A 16430-nucleotide genomic window follows, 5' to 3' on the forward strand; every position below is an offset into this window, starting at 1 on the left:
AAAAGCCCCAGAGAGATGAACATAGATGGTTAACATTAATTTCAGCAACAGCAAGACACTACGTCCCGTGATAAGCTGTTTAATTAAACCTTGTGCCTTTTTTAATCTGCAGTTCTATTTCTGTCTGGCTTTTGTTTCTCATCTTGTCTCTGTCTGTCCAGTTTCCATGTTTCAGACATAGTCTCATTTATTTTTATCATGCTTGATTAATTCATTTTACATAAAGGGTTTCTTAAGAAGGATGGATAAAGTATAGAAAGCCCTTGTTCAGCCTAAATTTCGATTTAGATGGTTTGTGACTCTTTTCAGTGTAAGTCAGTCTCTAGATTCTGCTGTGCCTCTTGCTTTTCCCTCCAGCTAGCCTAGAGAGCCTTCTCAAAGCTGTCCAACAACAGCTGTTGAGCAATGTGCTTAATCACAGACACTCCTTGCTGTCCAACTGCATTTAATCACTGCAAAAGATGAAACTGTTTTCAGAAAGTGTGTTATGGAGAGAAAACGAGCAATGAGACAAAGAGGAAAGCAGCGCTTCCGAACCATTACTGTTGTGGGGAGAAAAAAGGGCTGTAATCCCAAAGGAGGGGAAAATGGTAAAACACCTTTTTGGTCAGTTCTCCATAACATAGATGTGTGCTGGGTAGAGAACATCATTGTTTTGGGTATGTTAGGCAGCAGTGGAGAAATCTTGCACTAAGTTGCATCTAATGGTGTATGTTTGAGGATGGTGTGGAACTAACAATTGCACGTGGGAATTGTCTTACATGCTGTACTCAAGCGTGATTGAATATTGAATGTCAGTGGAATACTGGCCAGCTAGGATATCTGATTCCCACACTGTCTGACAGACTAGGATTTTTTTGTACTTTAATAGTTTCTGACATAGCCACTGACAGCTTTTGTTTGCTTTTTCCGTTAGTGTAATACTATATGAAATATTTAGTGACCATAAAATCTGAAATCTTTTTGTTTTTATTAGGGGAAAGAGAAGAAAGAGCATCTATATTAAAACTAAAAACCACGTGGCTGTTGCATCAGTCACAAAGTAGATTTTATTAATCTCTACTTGTAGGAAGCAAAGGGGCAGGGAAGCAAATAGAGAACTAAAGCTATGGCTTTGTAGGTATTTAGAAGAAAATACAAAGACTAGATGGCATTTCTGGAAAGTGTCAACTTGTTACTGTGTTAGTGCTTACACTGGTTGGGATACAGGCTCTCCTGACAAAATTTGAGTCTGCACTGGGAGCCTTGTGAAGTTGTACTTCATCAGCTCTTTTGTTAGTCCCCATCAGGCATACACATGGTTTCAATTGTTTCCAAGTTTGTCTGAAGAAGGCTGTAACATAAATCAATACCAGAAAACAAGGAAAGCTCCTTACTTTTTCCCCTTTGGCACAGTTTTTCATGGACTAAAAACTAATATAATATGGAGACAGAGTGTAAGGGAACAGGGAACTTTTTAATGAGGGAGGTGGTAGCATGTTTTGAAGATGTAATACACCCACCCTGTAATTTGGGTATTGGGACTGTCTGCAGAAATATACTGGCAGCAATGTGATTTATTTTTAGCCTGGGTCAAAATGGGCACAGCCTGATTTATCTTCCTTAAACACAGAATGTATGAGTTGTTTCTGCCCTTCTTGGCCCTTGCATTCTCCCAAGAAAACTTTTTCTTCTTTATATGCACACTCAAGCAAGGGTAGCTGATAAGATTACCAGGCAGATAGCATGGGAAAGCTTTGGAGTTACTCCAGGCTGTTTGCTGGGAGTTATGTCCTGTTGTTTGTTGCAGGCTTGAGGAAGAGATAGTTGGAATCAGCATTTGAGTCTTACTGGGGTTCTGCTGGTTTGATGATGTGCTTTAAAATTCTTGCTTGATAACAGAGTTAGCCTAGAAAAGTTTCTATGTGGTGCTTCAGTTCCAGGCTTGTAATGAAAACTAATAAATAGTAACAATGCAGGCTCTTATCTCCTTTTCCTAAAGCTCATGGGATGTTGCTGGCAGCCATGTGAACATCTAAACGTAATAGTCAAAAAGAACATGACAGGAACTGTGAAGTATGTAGGCATAGCACGTGTTTCTGTATTTGCTGCAGTTTGAACTCTCACAGGGTATTTGTCCTCCTTTGTCAGCATAGAGCATTGCAGGATTACCTTGCAGTGTTCATAGAATCATAGAATGGTAGGGATTGGAAGGGATCTTTAGAGATCATCTAGTCCAACCCCTGTGCAGAAGCAAGTTTACCTAGATCAAGTCGCACAGGAACATGTCCTGTTGCTAGCTATGATAGAAAAAAGGGATGTCCCAACCTCCTGACACCCACCCTTTAGATATTTGTAAATGTTAATAAGATCCCCCCTCAGTCTCCACTTGTCCAGACTAAACAGCCCCAGTTCCCACGGCCTTTCCTTATATGAAAGATGTTCCAGTCCCCTGATCATCGGTGGCCCTGCGCTGGACTCTCTCCAGAAGTTCTCTTTCCCTCTTGGACTGAGGAGCCCAGAACTGGACAGAGCACTCCAGATGAGGCCTCACCAGGGCAGAGTAGAGGGGCAGAAGAACCTCCCTTGACGTGCTGGCCACACTTCTTGATATATCCCAGGATGCCATTGGCCTTCTTGGCCATGAGGGCACATTGCTGGCTCGTGTTTATCTTATTATCAATCAGGACTCCCAGGTGTCTCTCTGCAGAGCTGCTCTCCAGCAGTTTGACCCCCAGCCTGTACTGGTGCATTGAAGGTGTTGAAGGTATTTACTGGCTTGGTACAAAATTACTGGATTCACAGAAGTGATCTGATTCACAGCTGAGATCTGATACGAATGTTGTCCTGAAGCAGCCTGAGCTGTAGAAATAGTCCCGCAAAAAAAGCTCAAGTAGACTGGAAGGTCATCGCTGTATGGAAGGAGAAGGAATTCCTGGGCTGTTTGCTTAAGCTGGATGGGTGCTCTGATGCTAAGCAATCTTGGGAACTTTGCAAAGTTCTGATAGTAATTTTCATTTCACATCAAAGAAGATGAAACAATCAAAGAGAGGAAACTTAAATTTAGGCAAAGTAATTCTAATGTGTTTCGAAGAGGGGGAGGAAAACTCTGAGCTTGCCTGCTTTTAATTCAAGTTTGTGTCTTTTTATTTGGGGAATCAACAAAAATCTGTAAGTTGTAAGCCTCTGTGGATCATCTATCAAATTGTTGGGTATTTGGGACTCTTATGTGCAGAACCCGATGCTGATTTTTATCATTATGTATGTATAATTATGTGTCCTAGATGATTTTATGACCTGCATATGTGAATTTTGAGTGGGGTGGGAAAAAGGCAGTACGCTCATTTGAAAAAGTCCCTCTTTCTGCCTGGAACTTGCAAGATACTAAATACAACCATTCATGAGTTTTGATAATATCTGGCTTTTTGTTGCCAATTATCACTCATAAACTATATTCTGAAGCAACTACTACTTTAACTTTCAGGGTAAGGAGCAGTCTAGCAAGAAAAACCACTTAAATCCTCCACCCAGCACTGTCACAACCAGTGTGCTTTGAACAGTCAGAGAGGAGCAGCGTTAGAAATCTCTTCTAAAATGCCAGCACTGCCTGGTTTCAAAATGATCTCTTCATGATGTGGAAAGTCCCAGAAGCTTGCTATCTCATCCAAAATAAGCATCCTGCCAGCAATCCTAAATAGGTAACGGTGTGTGACGGATGGTTTGATAACGAGCACTCATCTGGCTTCTCCTTGTTGTTTTTCCCCCCCTCACAGTTGTCTGGTGGGTGCGAGCTGACGGTGGTAATCCATGACTTCACTGCCTGCAACAGTAATGAGCTGACAATCCGCCGTGGGCAGACAGTGGAGGTCCTGGAGAGGCCCCATGACAAGCCTGACTGGTGCCTGGTTCGAACCACAGATCGGTCGCCAGCTGCAGAAGGCCTGGTGCCCTGCGGGTCCCTCTGCATCGCTCACTCTCGCAGCAGTATGGAGATGGAGGGGATTTTTAACCACAAAGGTAAGAAATCTTGGCCATCAGCAGCACAAGTTTTAGGTGATGGGGAGTACTGTGCAAATGGGAGCTTGGGTGTTCTTGCACTGTTTTGGTCTCTCATTTTTGATTAGATAAAACAATGCTTTCAACAACCTGCAGCCACACTGTCTATTGCAAAGTAAGCACTCAGCCATTCTCAGTGTTAAGTGAAAATGTGACTGAAGACAGGGAAGAGGTTTAAGCAGACTGTGCCTTAGTGAACAGAGCTATATGCTATGTTAGATAGAACTGTGATGACAGGAAAATCTAGACCTGTTTTGTGCTGAAAGGAGGGAGGGAAGAAAATCTTCAGCATGCATTGTCAGTGGTTCCTGAGAAACTCCACAGTAAGATGTCATGACAACACCAGGCTCAGTGATGCAAAGGGTAAATACACCAATCTATATGCCCTGGCACAGGAATTGGCTATTTGGACTTCTGTATTTTACTTAACTGAGTTTTTCAGAGTAGCAGTGGCACACTCATCCCTGTTTCCCAGAGTAGTTCTGAAATCTCATTTTGTTCTCCCAAATGCATTAAAGACTGTGCCTCTGAAGGCTGCAAGAAAAATCTGATAATTTTGGGCATGTTTTTAAGGTTTTGGTGTACTCTAGTGCTTTGTCTCCATAAACTTTTGAACGTTTTTAAGGGTTTGGTGTGCTGTAGTCCTTCGGCTCCATAAACTCCCCAGGCTCACAGAGTAGTTTATTAGAGAAAATGCTTACTCACTTCACTGGAAACTACTTGAGTTTGCAGCCTGTGAGCTGAAAGCATTGTCAACTTAAACAGAAAACAACAAAAAAAGTTTATTAGAATGTGTTTAATCACATCCTAGGGGAAAAGGTGCATTTCAAAGTTAGTTATTGCAAGTAGCAAGATGAGCAGGAAAGTGGTGTTCAGGAAAACCTGTTTTCCAAAACATAAAATTCTGGTTTGGGGGAGTTTTTCACAAATATAACAACAGTTTTCTCAATTACTTAGTCCATCCCAGTTATCATGTTACCTTTTTTTCACAGTTTTTTGAGCCACTGTATAAACATACTGGGCTAAAGAGGGGAGAATGTGTGTTTCTCACGTTAGGAGCGTGTACAGCGGGAACTTGCTGAATGCAGGGTGGTTGAGGGGGAGAGTCTGAAGAACTGAGCTTTAGTTAGAATACTTTTTTCATCCCCTTGTGCCCTATAACAGTTTGGACTCAGACAGTTTGTAGTTGTTCTGATTATAACACTGGAAAATGTATTAAGGTATCACTGAAACATTTCTTCCTTCGACTAAGGGGTGAAATTATGGAAATGTCAACAGGGTTATTTGGTTTAAACAACACACATAGAATTGATAAATCCAATTTCTCTAGTGCTTTTAGGACTTCACCTTTGAATACAGAGAATTTTATTAGGAGAGACAAGCTATACTGGACAGTATGTGTTACATGAAAAATAGTCAGACTCTTGAGGGAGAGACAGAACTGGTTTTGTTGCTTTTATTGATCAAACCAGTAGACATAACTTGTATTGCTTTTTTTCCTTTAGTACTTGGGTATAATGAGGCAGAGCACTGTAAAGTTACTTTGGTTTCTGTTCAACGTGTTGCTTTGAAATAAAGAACAGTAATTAACTGCATTCATCATAGAGACTGAAGAAGAAAAGGCCATTGCTAGAATGAGTATGATTTGCAGAGTTGAGTGCAGCCTCGGAAGTGACTTCTGTCTCTGCCTCTGCCACAGGCTTCCTGTGGGATGTTATGGCATGTCATCTAAACCTCAGCTGATAAGAAGCGGCTGCTCATTGTTTATTCCCACGTTACTGGGTGTCAGGCTTCAGGAGCTGGATGTTTCATTCGTAAAGTTTTCCATGCATGTGACTGTTACTAGTGTGAACTGTCTTGAACATACAAACTATTATATAATGTTAAGCAATATGAGGAGGGGAAAAAAAGCAAAAAGCCAAACCAACTTCAGACTGGGTGCTTGTAAACCACTGGATGTGTTTGGCTTCATCTGTTGCTTGAAAGAGATTGTTAGCAGCGTTTGTTTCACAGAGGGATTACAAAAATTAAGCAAAATTAGTGAAGTGCTTTGCTTTTATTTCCCCCCCCCCACATAGTGAAAAGTATCTCAGACAATCCCACAAAGCAATTACTTGTTCTCAAGTGCTTGCATTTGATTAAAGATCTTTAATTAAGGCATTGGGGAATATGCTAATCAGCCAAATGGAAAAACAATTAGATGGTCTTCTCAGAATTGTTTATTGTGGGCATTGATTGAGGTATTAATTCCTAAAGGAAAAAAAAAGAAGAAGAAAACAAGAAACAACCCTCATAGCAAAGAACGAGTGAATGACTTCCATAATTCAAGGCAGTCCTTGTACTTGGGCAGACAGCTTCTAAATTTTATATTTCTGAGAATCTGCAACTTCAGTCTTTTTAATTACAGGTTTTTTCTCTTTTATTGGCCATAAGTAGAACTTTAAGAGTTTTTGGATGATTTCACAAATTAGAATATTGCCCTCTGGAGTCTTTTAGGTCTGAAAATAACATTTCATATGTCAGGTTCTCAGTGTGAGCATGAGGTCTGAGTAATTCTGCACAGTTTCTGGGTTAAGCCACGTGCAGTAGGCACGAGCATGGAATTTGTGCATGTCTGGCATCGCAAGCTGTTGTCAGAACCTCAGGGAGAGAGGTTTTATGTAATTCCAAAGGAAAAAGAAAGGAGATCATCATCAGAAGGAGGGGGAGGGGGCTGCTTGGATGTTCAGTGTTTAGCCTGTACAAATGGCTTGTTGAAGGTAAGAGTTTTGTACTCTTTCCAGTACCTATGGACCCTACAGTTTTGATCTTTTCAACAGTGTTTATCAATAACATTTGCCAGCTATACAAGTTGGAAAGCCACAGTGTATCTGAGGTGAAGCAAGCTTCAAAGTTTTGAAATGGCAAACAGCTTCTAATTTATGGCTGGTTCTTGTCACTGACTACAGAAATGTTGGGTGATACTTCATGCCTTAAATAACTTGAAATTGTTATCCAAAGTAAAGAGAGATTAGTAAAGCAGAAAGTGTGTCCAATGAAGTGTAGTTCTGACAGCTGATCTCAGTCATTCCTTGTCTGTTTATTACCTGTCTGTCATGAAAGGTAATGTTTTTGTCATGAAAGGTAATGTTTTTTTCATGTTAGAAGACAGCCCCAAAAATGACCTTCATCACTTGCCTACAAGTGTAGATGTTGCTTATCCTCTGAGGACTTTAAATACCTAATCAGTATCAATAGGTTAAAAAAAGAGACATTCACTAGGCCAACAGTCATTTTAAGGGGAAGGTTGCTTGCAGGTTCCAGATCTCTTGCTTGCTCTGCTGGATATCAGATCTACTTTTGTAAGTTATTTGGGTCATTTAATCACTTTGACGTGCAGTTTAGAGGACTACATTTAAAAAAACCTAAATCCCTTTTATAATGGGGAAAAAAGACAAACAAGTGGGTAGTGAAGAGGTTGAATAACAGTTGGTGCACTCTAAAAAAAAAAGCCCCACTAGCTTTGGAAAAACATGTTTTTGACAAGTAATACATAAGGCAGTAATTGTTTTTTGCAGTGATTCCCCACGTTATTGGGCATGGGGGAGAAAGAATGTTCCTGGTTTATTTGCTGGTTCTTCCTCTTCTTTTTTTTGAAAAGGGTTTCTTTTTATTCAGTGGTACATCCTTTTTGTATGTATAGTTCTCCTTCCTTTGTTTGCAGGGCATTTACACAGCCACAGAGTTTGGGGTAAAGGGCAGGGGACAGAATTCACTATAACCAAGTTGAATTTGTAAGCTGAGAAAAATTGGCATGTATTAAAAACTGTTTGTGAATATTTTGCCTGTTCAGATCACAAGTTCATTATTGTCTTTTCCAACTTTGAGTAGTTCTGAACTCCGAGGAATTTGTGATAGTCCATGTTATCCCTTCTGTAAATGCTACTGTTTGGAGAACTACAAAGGCTACAACAATTGCTTTTGCTCATGAGGCTTACATTTCCTAGCTTCTTCAGAAGTTAGAGGGCTTTTTGAGACCACATCTAATTGCCAATTCATGTAACTACCTGTTTGATTCAAAACACAGAGATAATTTGTTGACTTAGGAGAAGACTATCTGCCTGTTTTATATGTTCTTATAATCCAGGTATGTCAATAGGTTTGTTTAGATCTGAAAGGCAGGTGATGTCTTAGTAACATGGTGACATACACACACCACTGAAATACCAAGTACTGCCTTTTGATTTTAATCTTGGGATACAGTCCTGACCGATGCCATAAACAGAAACATGTTATTTCAGCAGTCTTCTTTTATTCTTAACTGTAGTATCTCAAAGAATCTACCATAATAAGGAGGATTGAACAGCTGATGCTTTCCAACACAAAGGTTGACAAATGTGTAGTAAGCCCTTTTCTATACCTGCAAGATGGGAAAGAATGGTATAGGGCAGGTGTTGCAGGTGTCAGAGCTGCTCTTGAAATGGTATGGGAACCTCTTATTCAGGAATTAAGGAAAATAAATATTACCTGAGTGATGAAGAGATACTTCCCTAGAAAAGAGAGGTATTTATAGTTGGGGCTACAGATAAACAGGATAAAGCAGCGTCTTGGATTTGTTACATGAGGTAAGCTTGTTCTCTCACAACTGCAGAGCTTCTCTTCAGAATATTTTAGATAAAGGAGGGAGAGAGTTAAGGTAAAACATCTTGCACATGATGGGGAGCTTTGAAAGTAGTAATTGACAAATGGAGCATTCCCATGCCTGAGTCCAAATAGCGTTACATAGGAAGAGGAAGCTCTGGATAGCAGCAGAATTTGATGAAATAAAACAGGAATCCAGTTTGAGTAATTGAGGAAGGACTCCCTGTCTGTAGTGTAAGAAAAGAAGAAAAGAGGGATGACTTGGGCAGCAGTTGTTTGCTTACAAGCAGAGGGAGGCTGTAGAAGGGGGGAGGATTTATAGTTTTGAGAGTGGGAGCGACTGAAACATGGGCCATGAGAATAAGGATCCCCACCCATGGCTCGGAGCCAAAGCGCTGCCTGTGAGACTGACAGGGTCTGCAGCTGCAGGAAATGAGTTACAGCCCAGGCTAGCAAGGAAAGGAACTCTGAACAATGAGTAGGTACCTTGGGGCCACGTGGCAAAAGGTGGGGGCTGTAGTTTCCATGGCAGGATACAGAAAGGGATCTGCTTCTGCTGCACAGCTAGATGCAGTCACAAGCACCAAGTGATATCGAGGAATATGTTGTACAAGACGCTAAATATTAATCTAAAAATTCCTGTTTCTTGATGAATCAATTACTTCCTCATAAAATTTTCAAATAACAGGCTGCCTATCCAAATAGCCATCTGACAGAAAGCCTCATGCAGAGCTCACAGGAGGCCAAGTCGAGCACTCAGTTGGGTTTCACACTCTGCTTGTCTAAAATAGCAAAGAATTGGAAAAGCCATGCTGCAGTCTTAAGTTCAACATAGTTATCAGACTTGAGCTTGAGCAGAGGTGCAGGCATTTTAATAACTGAAGTTCAACTTCACAATGATCGGTTGTTTTAAAACCCTGATAAATCATAAGTGTCCGTGTAATTGCAGATATTTTGCCAAAAAGTTTTGCTAGTCTAGCAGTGGCAAAGATAGTTTGAATTCAGGTTTTGTGTGGGGGGTTTTTCAAACATCTTCTCATGCTTTAGTCCAGGTAAATAAAATAGCTGCAATATAAATTAAAACATAAATTCTCTGTTCTGGCTTTCTCAGCTTGTGGTTTTAGCTGAGTTTGCAGTTAAAGTCATGCTTTGAGCGTAAGGAAACTTAAATAAAATGTCAACAATTGACTGTGATCCATTATATCATAATCTTTGCATTGGGCTTTATAGACAAGCTGTATCAGATGATCTGAGTTAATAGCAAAAATCTAATCCAGTCTTGAATAAACAGTAAAGTCTTTATGAATTGCTTCCTTGGCATTGTGCTAAAGTAGATAAAAAGATTCAATGAATCTCACAATTTGAATTTGTAGAAGAATTCCCTCTAAATAAAGTTTATATGTGCTCTGAAACGTCATAGGATTGATTTCTGTATAAACCTGCCTTTAACTCCTGCACTATTCTTTTATCATAACCCAGTGTAGGAACAGATACAGCTGTAATTCCCATGCTGACTCTATTTGTGGGAATAAGTATATGTGGTTAATTTGTCTCTGGAATTTTTGTACATAGGTAATGAAAGCTTTTTGTCCTGCTTGGGAGTTCAGTATTACAGCTGAGAAGAAGAAATTTTATAATGCTGGCTTGAATGTACTTTTGATCCCAAACATTTGCCAAATATATTTCTCATATATATTGTAGTTGGAAAGGAAATCAGTGTGTGTAAAAAGTATCTGCCTCAGAACAGATGTATTTGCACAGCTGATCTTTGTGAGGTAGAGGGTGGATATAAACCAGCAATTCTGATGGCTTTAGATTTCCCAAGGGAGTTGTTATTTGGCTTGCAATTAGCCTTTCTCTGAGAGCAGTTTCTTTTTCTAACCAAGGTACTGAGGCAGAACAGAGTGCAAACTAAAATCGTATGCTGCAAATGTTGCTCTTAATGTTGCAGTTGAAGAAAAACCTCTGGGACTGGTGGTTATTTTCCTTAATTATCCATCTTCAGGTGTAACAAATTGTTGAAAAAGTTGCTTCAGTGTTAAGAATTACTTCATGAGGGTGTCTTTGTTATACATATTTTACTTTGGATTAACTAAATCCTCAGAGATACTGAATTTCTCTTCTGTTTTAAAGAGTAAGTATTTTGGAACAGGAAGAGTGGGGCACCTATTTGGGTGGACAGTGCTCCTAGAGACATGGAGTTGACATAGGTAATTGCTTTGTTCATGATGGACAACAGAGAAATACTGGGGTGTTTTTTTCTGTAGCTGAGGTGGTTGTTCCTATCCAAGGACCGTCTGGTTAATTTTACCTGTTTCAGTTTCTTTGTGTCACGGAACTGTGAAATATTGACAATGTCCGTAAGGTCTTCTGTTCTTTATCCAGCTATCTAGTTTTCTAGGGCTTTGTCTGTTGTGGCTCATATCCTAAACTTTGGTATTGGCAGGAGTTATTTATGTGTTTCATGTTTACCGGAGAGAAGAAAATTGTTGAGGAGCAGGCTAGAGCTGATGTTCTTGTGCACTTTTCAGGACATCATCACATTACATCACATCATCTGTCATCATCACTACCTGCAGATGCATGTAGCAGAATTTAGCTTTCCACTGCCTTCCTCCAATTCTCTTTTCAATGGGGGGAGGCTGCTGAAAGTCTGTGATCCATTACCTCAATTGCACTTTTTTTGCAATCACATGCTAGTCTCTGTTTTGCATGCTAAACTAGAAATGTTGCATCAGTTTTCATGCATCTCTTTCAGGAGCTTTTTAACAGATGCCCTTGATGTGTCTCAGGTTGTTGGCACTGTTTTCAAATCACTGCTTCATTATGCAATGTTTTGCCACCAATTTGCATATTCACTGATACAGGTATAGTTCCAATTTGCTTGTATTTTCTCCTAGCTTTGAGTACAAATAGCAAGACATTTTTTCTCTATTTGGAACAGCTCTTGAACTTAAATTCTTCATTCCGTAACGTGGAAGTTATGCAAATAAATGACAGAATTCTTAGAGCAAACTGTGTTAAAAAGTTGTTGTGGTAAGTGAAAGCATCATAAAAACATTTTTATGACCCCAGGAAAAGTGCTCTTAACATTCTTCAGAATGTTTGCAATGTGCATTTTCTAGTATGGATGTATAGTGGTTAACTCCTATAGCAATAGAAGACACATAACCGACGTGCAGGCATAATGGCAAAAGCTACCTTAAGTAAGCTGCTTATCAAGTTATCTTTGACCAGAACCCTGTGGTCATTTTCCGTGTCATCATAAACCAACTGTGTCCAACCTACTGTATGTTAACAATTTACAGTGCAGCAGAAATAGTCCCTGTTACAAAAAGCAGTGAAAAGTATAACAGGTTTTCAAGAGCAGACTGGACAAAGCCCCAAGGAGTCTGGTCTGAGCTCATAATTGACCCATCCTTTTGAACAGAAGATTAGATTATATGGATTTTGGGGCCTCCTTTCAGCTTGAGCTATCCTAGTTTTTAGTTATGCTAAAAATTAGCATTACCAACATGGGTTTGTTGTGTACAAAGCGTTTCCATGAGTCTTGGACTCTCCTCAGTGTCCATGGGGATATCAGAAATGCTGAAGACTTTGCCCCTAAATGTATTCATTGCATGCAAGAAATGGAAAGGAATCATAAGATGTATTCCTGCTTGTGAAAAACACTAGTTATTCTTGTTGCATCATGCTGGGCGTGATCAGAGCCTTACTAGACATCTGTTCATTTGTTAATATAAGCTTTAAAGTATCGGTGATGTGGCGATTCCTTACAAACACAGTTTAGGGAAATCTAATTGCATGTAAGAACCTGCAAATATGCTGAAGAAAGGAAAGCTGCTAGGGAAGCCACATGGAAAGAGGAACTAGGCAAGCTGAATGGTCATCTGTTGCTTTCTACAGAAAACCTTAAGGGACCTGGAAGTAAATATTGTTTAGTTGGTAGATATGGTAAAGCTGGAACACAAAAAGTCCCATTTAAATATAAGGAAAAACTATTCCACTGAGGGTGAGGGAGCCCTGGCACAGGCTGCCCAGAGAGGTTGTGAAGTCTTCTTCTCTGGAGACCTTCAAAACTAGCCTGGACATGTTAATGTGTCACCTGATCTAGGTGGACCTGTTTTAGCAGGGGGGTTGGACTAGATGATCTCTTAAGGTCCCTTCCAACCCCTACCAATCTGTGATTCTGTGATGGTTGCCAAGGTCTAAGTTGCTCTTCCAGTTTTGTATAACAGGAGAGGATTTTTAGTAATGTTAAATATAGGGAGTCTGTAATGATGAAGAAGATCCTGAAAGTGAATGAAGAAAAAAGCAGGGCTCACTAATAAAAAAGAAAAGTACATTGAGTGAAAGGGTTTGGAGTTCTTTTAAAGAAAAAACAACCATCACAAAATCCCCAAAAGACTGGATCAAAGTATGCTTTAGGCAATTTTAAACACAAAAGTTTGTTTGGTGAAAGCCAGCAAATCGGTAACCATGTATCTCAAAATGGTAACGTCAGTATCTGATGTATTTATTTATCACAGCCTGAGGTGTTTGTCGATCCATCCCAGTGTGTTCGATGCCAACTTTTCTCATCGTCTCATGGCTAGCAAAATATATGCCCTGTAAATCCTGTCTGATTTCATAGAACAGACTTAGGTGTGTTTATCCTTTCATCCTAAAGATGTGGCAGGACTAAATGCAGTTGTATCAGAATTGGTTTGGTAACAGAATCAGTTTGGAAACCACTGACTGAGGACTCTGGTTACAGGCACAGAGTAACAGTGCTTGCGGCAGATTGTACCCTGGAGGTACATGCTGTGTTCTCCTTGTGTCCTGGTTGCTTGCTTAAGTGAAAGCCCAGGTTATGGGATCCAGTGGTCACTCACATCATCTTCATAAGACTATACAGAGATGGCAATCCTGAGAACTGCAGAAAGTTAATAGCAGTGCTATTTCACTGTCTTCTTTCACTATTTTTGGAGTAACAAAGCCATACATTATTGAAGCTGGAGTGATGACAATTATTTCTATTTCCATATTTGAAAAGAAGTATTTTATCTATTCAGACAGTCTTATCTTCCATGTAGAAGCATTTTATGATTTTTTATAAGGCAAAATACCATTCTAAATTGCAGAAGGAGATGGCACTGTTTTATCAGATCGTGAGCTTCTGAGCAACAGTATTACCTTTTGGAAAAGTTTAAGACTGCTAACCTCATATTTTTGTCAGCAAGAGGCACATGTATTAAGATACAGAGTCCATTTAGGTCTTTTTGTGTGCTTGAGGAAGTTAACATTAGTAGTCTAAAACTTCTACTATGAGAACCTGCTGCGTTCAGGAGGAACTAACTGGGAAGAGTGCAAAAATTTGATGGCAGTTTAAAAAAAGCTTTCTGGCACTTAATTGTTAATCGTAATCCTAAAAGATTTAGCTTAGTGTAGTTGCTTTCTGAAATATCTAAAGCATAGAATTAGAGTCACTATTTTTGTACCTGAGTTTTCACAATTCTAGTAAGAGGTGATGATTGAATTTGTACAAAGTGCACCCTTTTTTAGTTTTGTCAACGGAGCAACCATGTTTGGTTTATGGTTCTGAGCTTTCTTTTAAATGGATGTAAAACATGTACTGTGTAACCCAAACAGAAACGTCTTGTATTTTTCAGGACTGAATTATTCTACACATAAAATTCAGAGTAGGTACAAAGAGTGTTCAGCACATTGCAGAAACAGATTTGTGGAATTGTCTGACAGTGCGTGTTTTCTGCGTTATCAGTTGTTCAACGCCTGAGAGACAACGTAGAACGATAAACCTCTGTCCTGGAGATTTTTTGCTCTCTTCTTTCTCTTCTGTATATGGCAAATCTAGCCTCCAAAAATAATTAAATCTGTTAAGTAACCAAGTTTGTGATTTGCAAAAACGCAGCATGTGAAATCCAGGCTCAGAGAGAGACAAAATGCACATGTCTGATTTTGCTCTCCTGTTAGACATATAGCACAGAGGAATTCATTTTGGTAAAGTATCTTGTACAATATAATAAAGGAAGCTGTGAAAGTATGTAAGGGTGGGGTTTTTTTGTGATAACGTCTAATGTTTTTAATCCAGACTGGTACTTTTAATGCCAAAGTACCTTTCCTGCTTGCAGAAGCAGCAGGGTGTTGGGTCATGGCTGGACTCCATCTGCTGTACCTAGCAGTGCTGTGTGGCTTAACTCTGTGTAATACATCAACAGGACTTTTGGTAGGCAGTCCTGAGCAGAGACAAAAGGAGAGATCTTGATGTAGCTCTTTGTAACTAACAAAAATGCATTTGTACAATTTGAACTTAGCAAAGGGGAATAGGAAGTGTTCCAGTCAGTAATACCAACCAACAGGTAGTTCACACAGCTTGCAATTCCTCCAGATGCCAATGTGTGGAACATATCAGCATCAGTATTTCTTACAGGGACTAAGTGTGCCATTTTAAAAGGATTTCTTTTCTTTTTAATGACCTAGTTTGGTTAGTCAATCTGTTCATTTTCCTTTTAAGTGACTTAAAAGAAACAAATATTAAGGCGAGCATAATTCAATATTCTGAATGCTTCTGATGAATGTATTCTTACCCTTTCTTTATGTCTTTGACAGCATACATTTCCAGTTAAGATAATTAGCTGAAGAGATTTATGTTTAAAAGAATCCCAACTCCTGTACACGCAGTAACAACTGGTTTGGAAAATGAAACCTTATTTTCACCAGATTTTTCATGCCAACAGGCTGATTCCTTTTGCCTTTGAAGTGGGCAGAGAAATGGTGATTTAAATGAGGTTGAGGGGAATACAGCAGAAACTTCAAATGAAGGGAGGGGAAAAAAAAGGATGATGAAGAGTAACTTGGGTAATAAAATTAACGTCAAAAATGAGTGTTTCTTCAATATGTCTAATTAGGACAACAAGTATTTCTCACTTGGAACACATTTTCTTGTTTTTTCCAGTGTAGAGATGAGACATAGCATATTTCTTCTCCCCTCCCACCCCTCACTAAGTAGTGAATGTATGTGGAGCAACATTCCTTACACTCATCCAAAAGATTTTGTTTGAATTATCTGAAGATGGTTTGTTGTGGTTTTACTGACAGTGGCTGGGATCCTTCAAGCCGATTTGGCATGCTACAGTGGTGACTGTGTTGAGGAGTCAGAATTTTCCCAAAGCTTTTCCAGATAAACACAAGACCAGGGACACTGAACATCATTTCTTTTGAAAGATCTCTTCGTTCTTGGGAGTGGTACACAGGCTCTAATTCCACAACTATAACATGGAGCAGAAGGGAAAACTTAAGAAAAGAATAGTCAAATTATTAAGATGGGAAAGAGTTTACATTGTCATGTGCTTTTTGATATTCTTTCTGAACTGTAGGCAAAAGCAACAGCTAGGGCTGTTCTGTAGAGCTGGAGACAGAAAGGGCTTGTTTAGGTCCTTGCCCTGGTGACTGAATAGTTGCATAAATGATTCCTTTCCCAATACTTCTGATTAAAGCCTGAGCACTTCAGTATCTTGGTATCAGTTGCTCTTGGCAAATGCTTTACCCAAGATGTAGAAGGGAAGGTTACTAATCTCTCAGCTCTGAAAATATCTCTTTACTCTCAAACAGAAAATACTTCTTCCAGGTTTGCCAACTAATTAAATAGCCAGCATGCTTTGTTAGAGGTAGTTGTTGGGTGGGTTTGTGGGTTTTTTTGATTGAAACACGCAGTATTTTGAAAAGAGTTCTTGGAAATCTCAAATTAAGGATGTTCACACAATTCATTGCAAAAT

At 39.5% G+C, this 16430-nt stretch overlaps 1 protein-coding gene across 2 annotated transcripts in view; it reads left to right on the top strand.

The window, feature by feature from the left end:
• Positions 1–16430, top strand: part of TRIO (trio Rho guanine nucleotide exchange factor) — a 240855-nt gene that overhangs the window by 167288 nt on the left and 57137 nt on the right. For both annotated transcript variants that reach the window (XM_061996023.1, XM_061996024.1), the window contains exon 34: positions 3753–3996. In XM_061996023.1, coding sequence (XP_061852007.1) covers positions 3753–3996 — 244 coding nt within the window. The remainder of the gene's footprint in view (positions 1–3752; positions 3997–16430) is intronic.

Source organism: Colius striatus, chromosome 4 (genome assembly GCF_028858725.1).
Source record: "Colius striatus isolate bColStr4 chromosome 4, bColStr4.1.hap1, whole genome shotgun sequence".
NCBI lineage: Eukaryota > Metazoa > Chordata > Aves > Coliiformes > Coliidae > Colius > Colius striatus.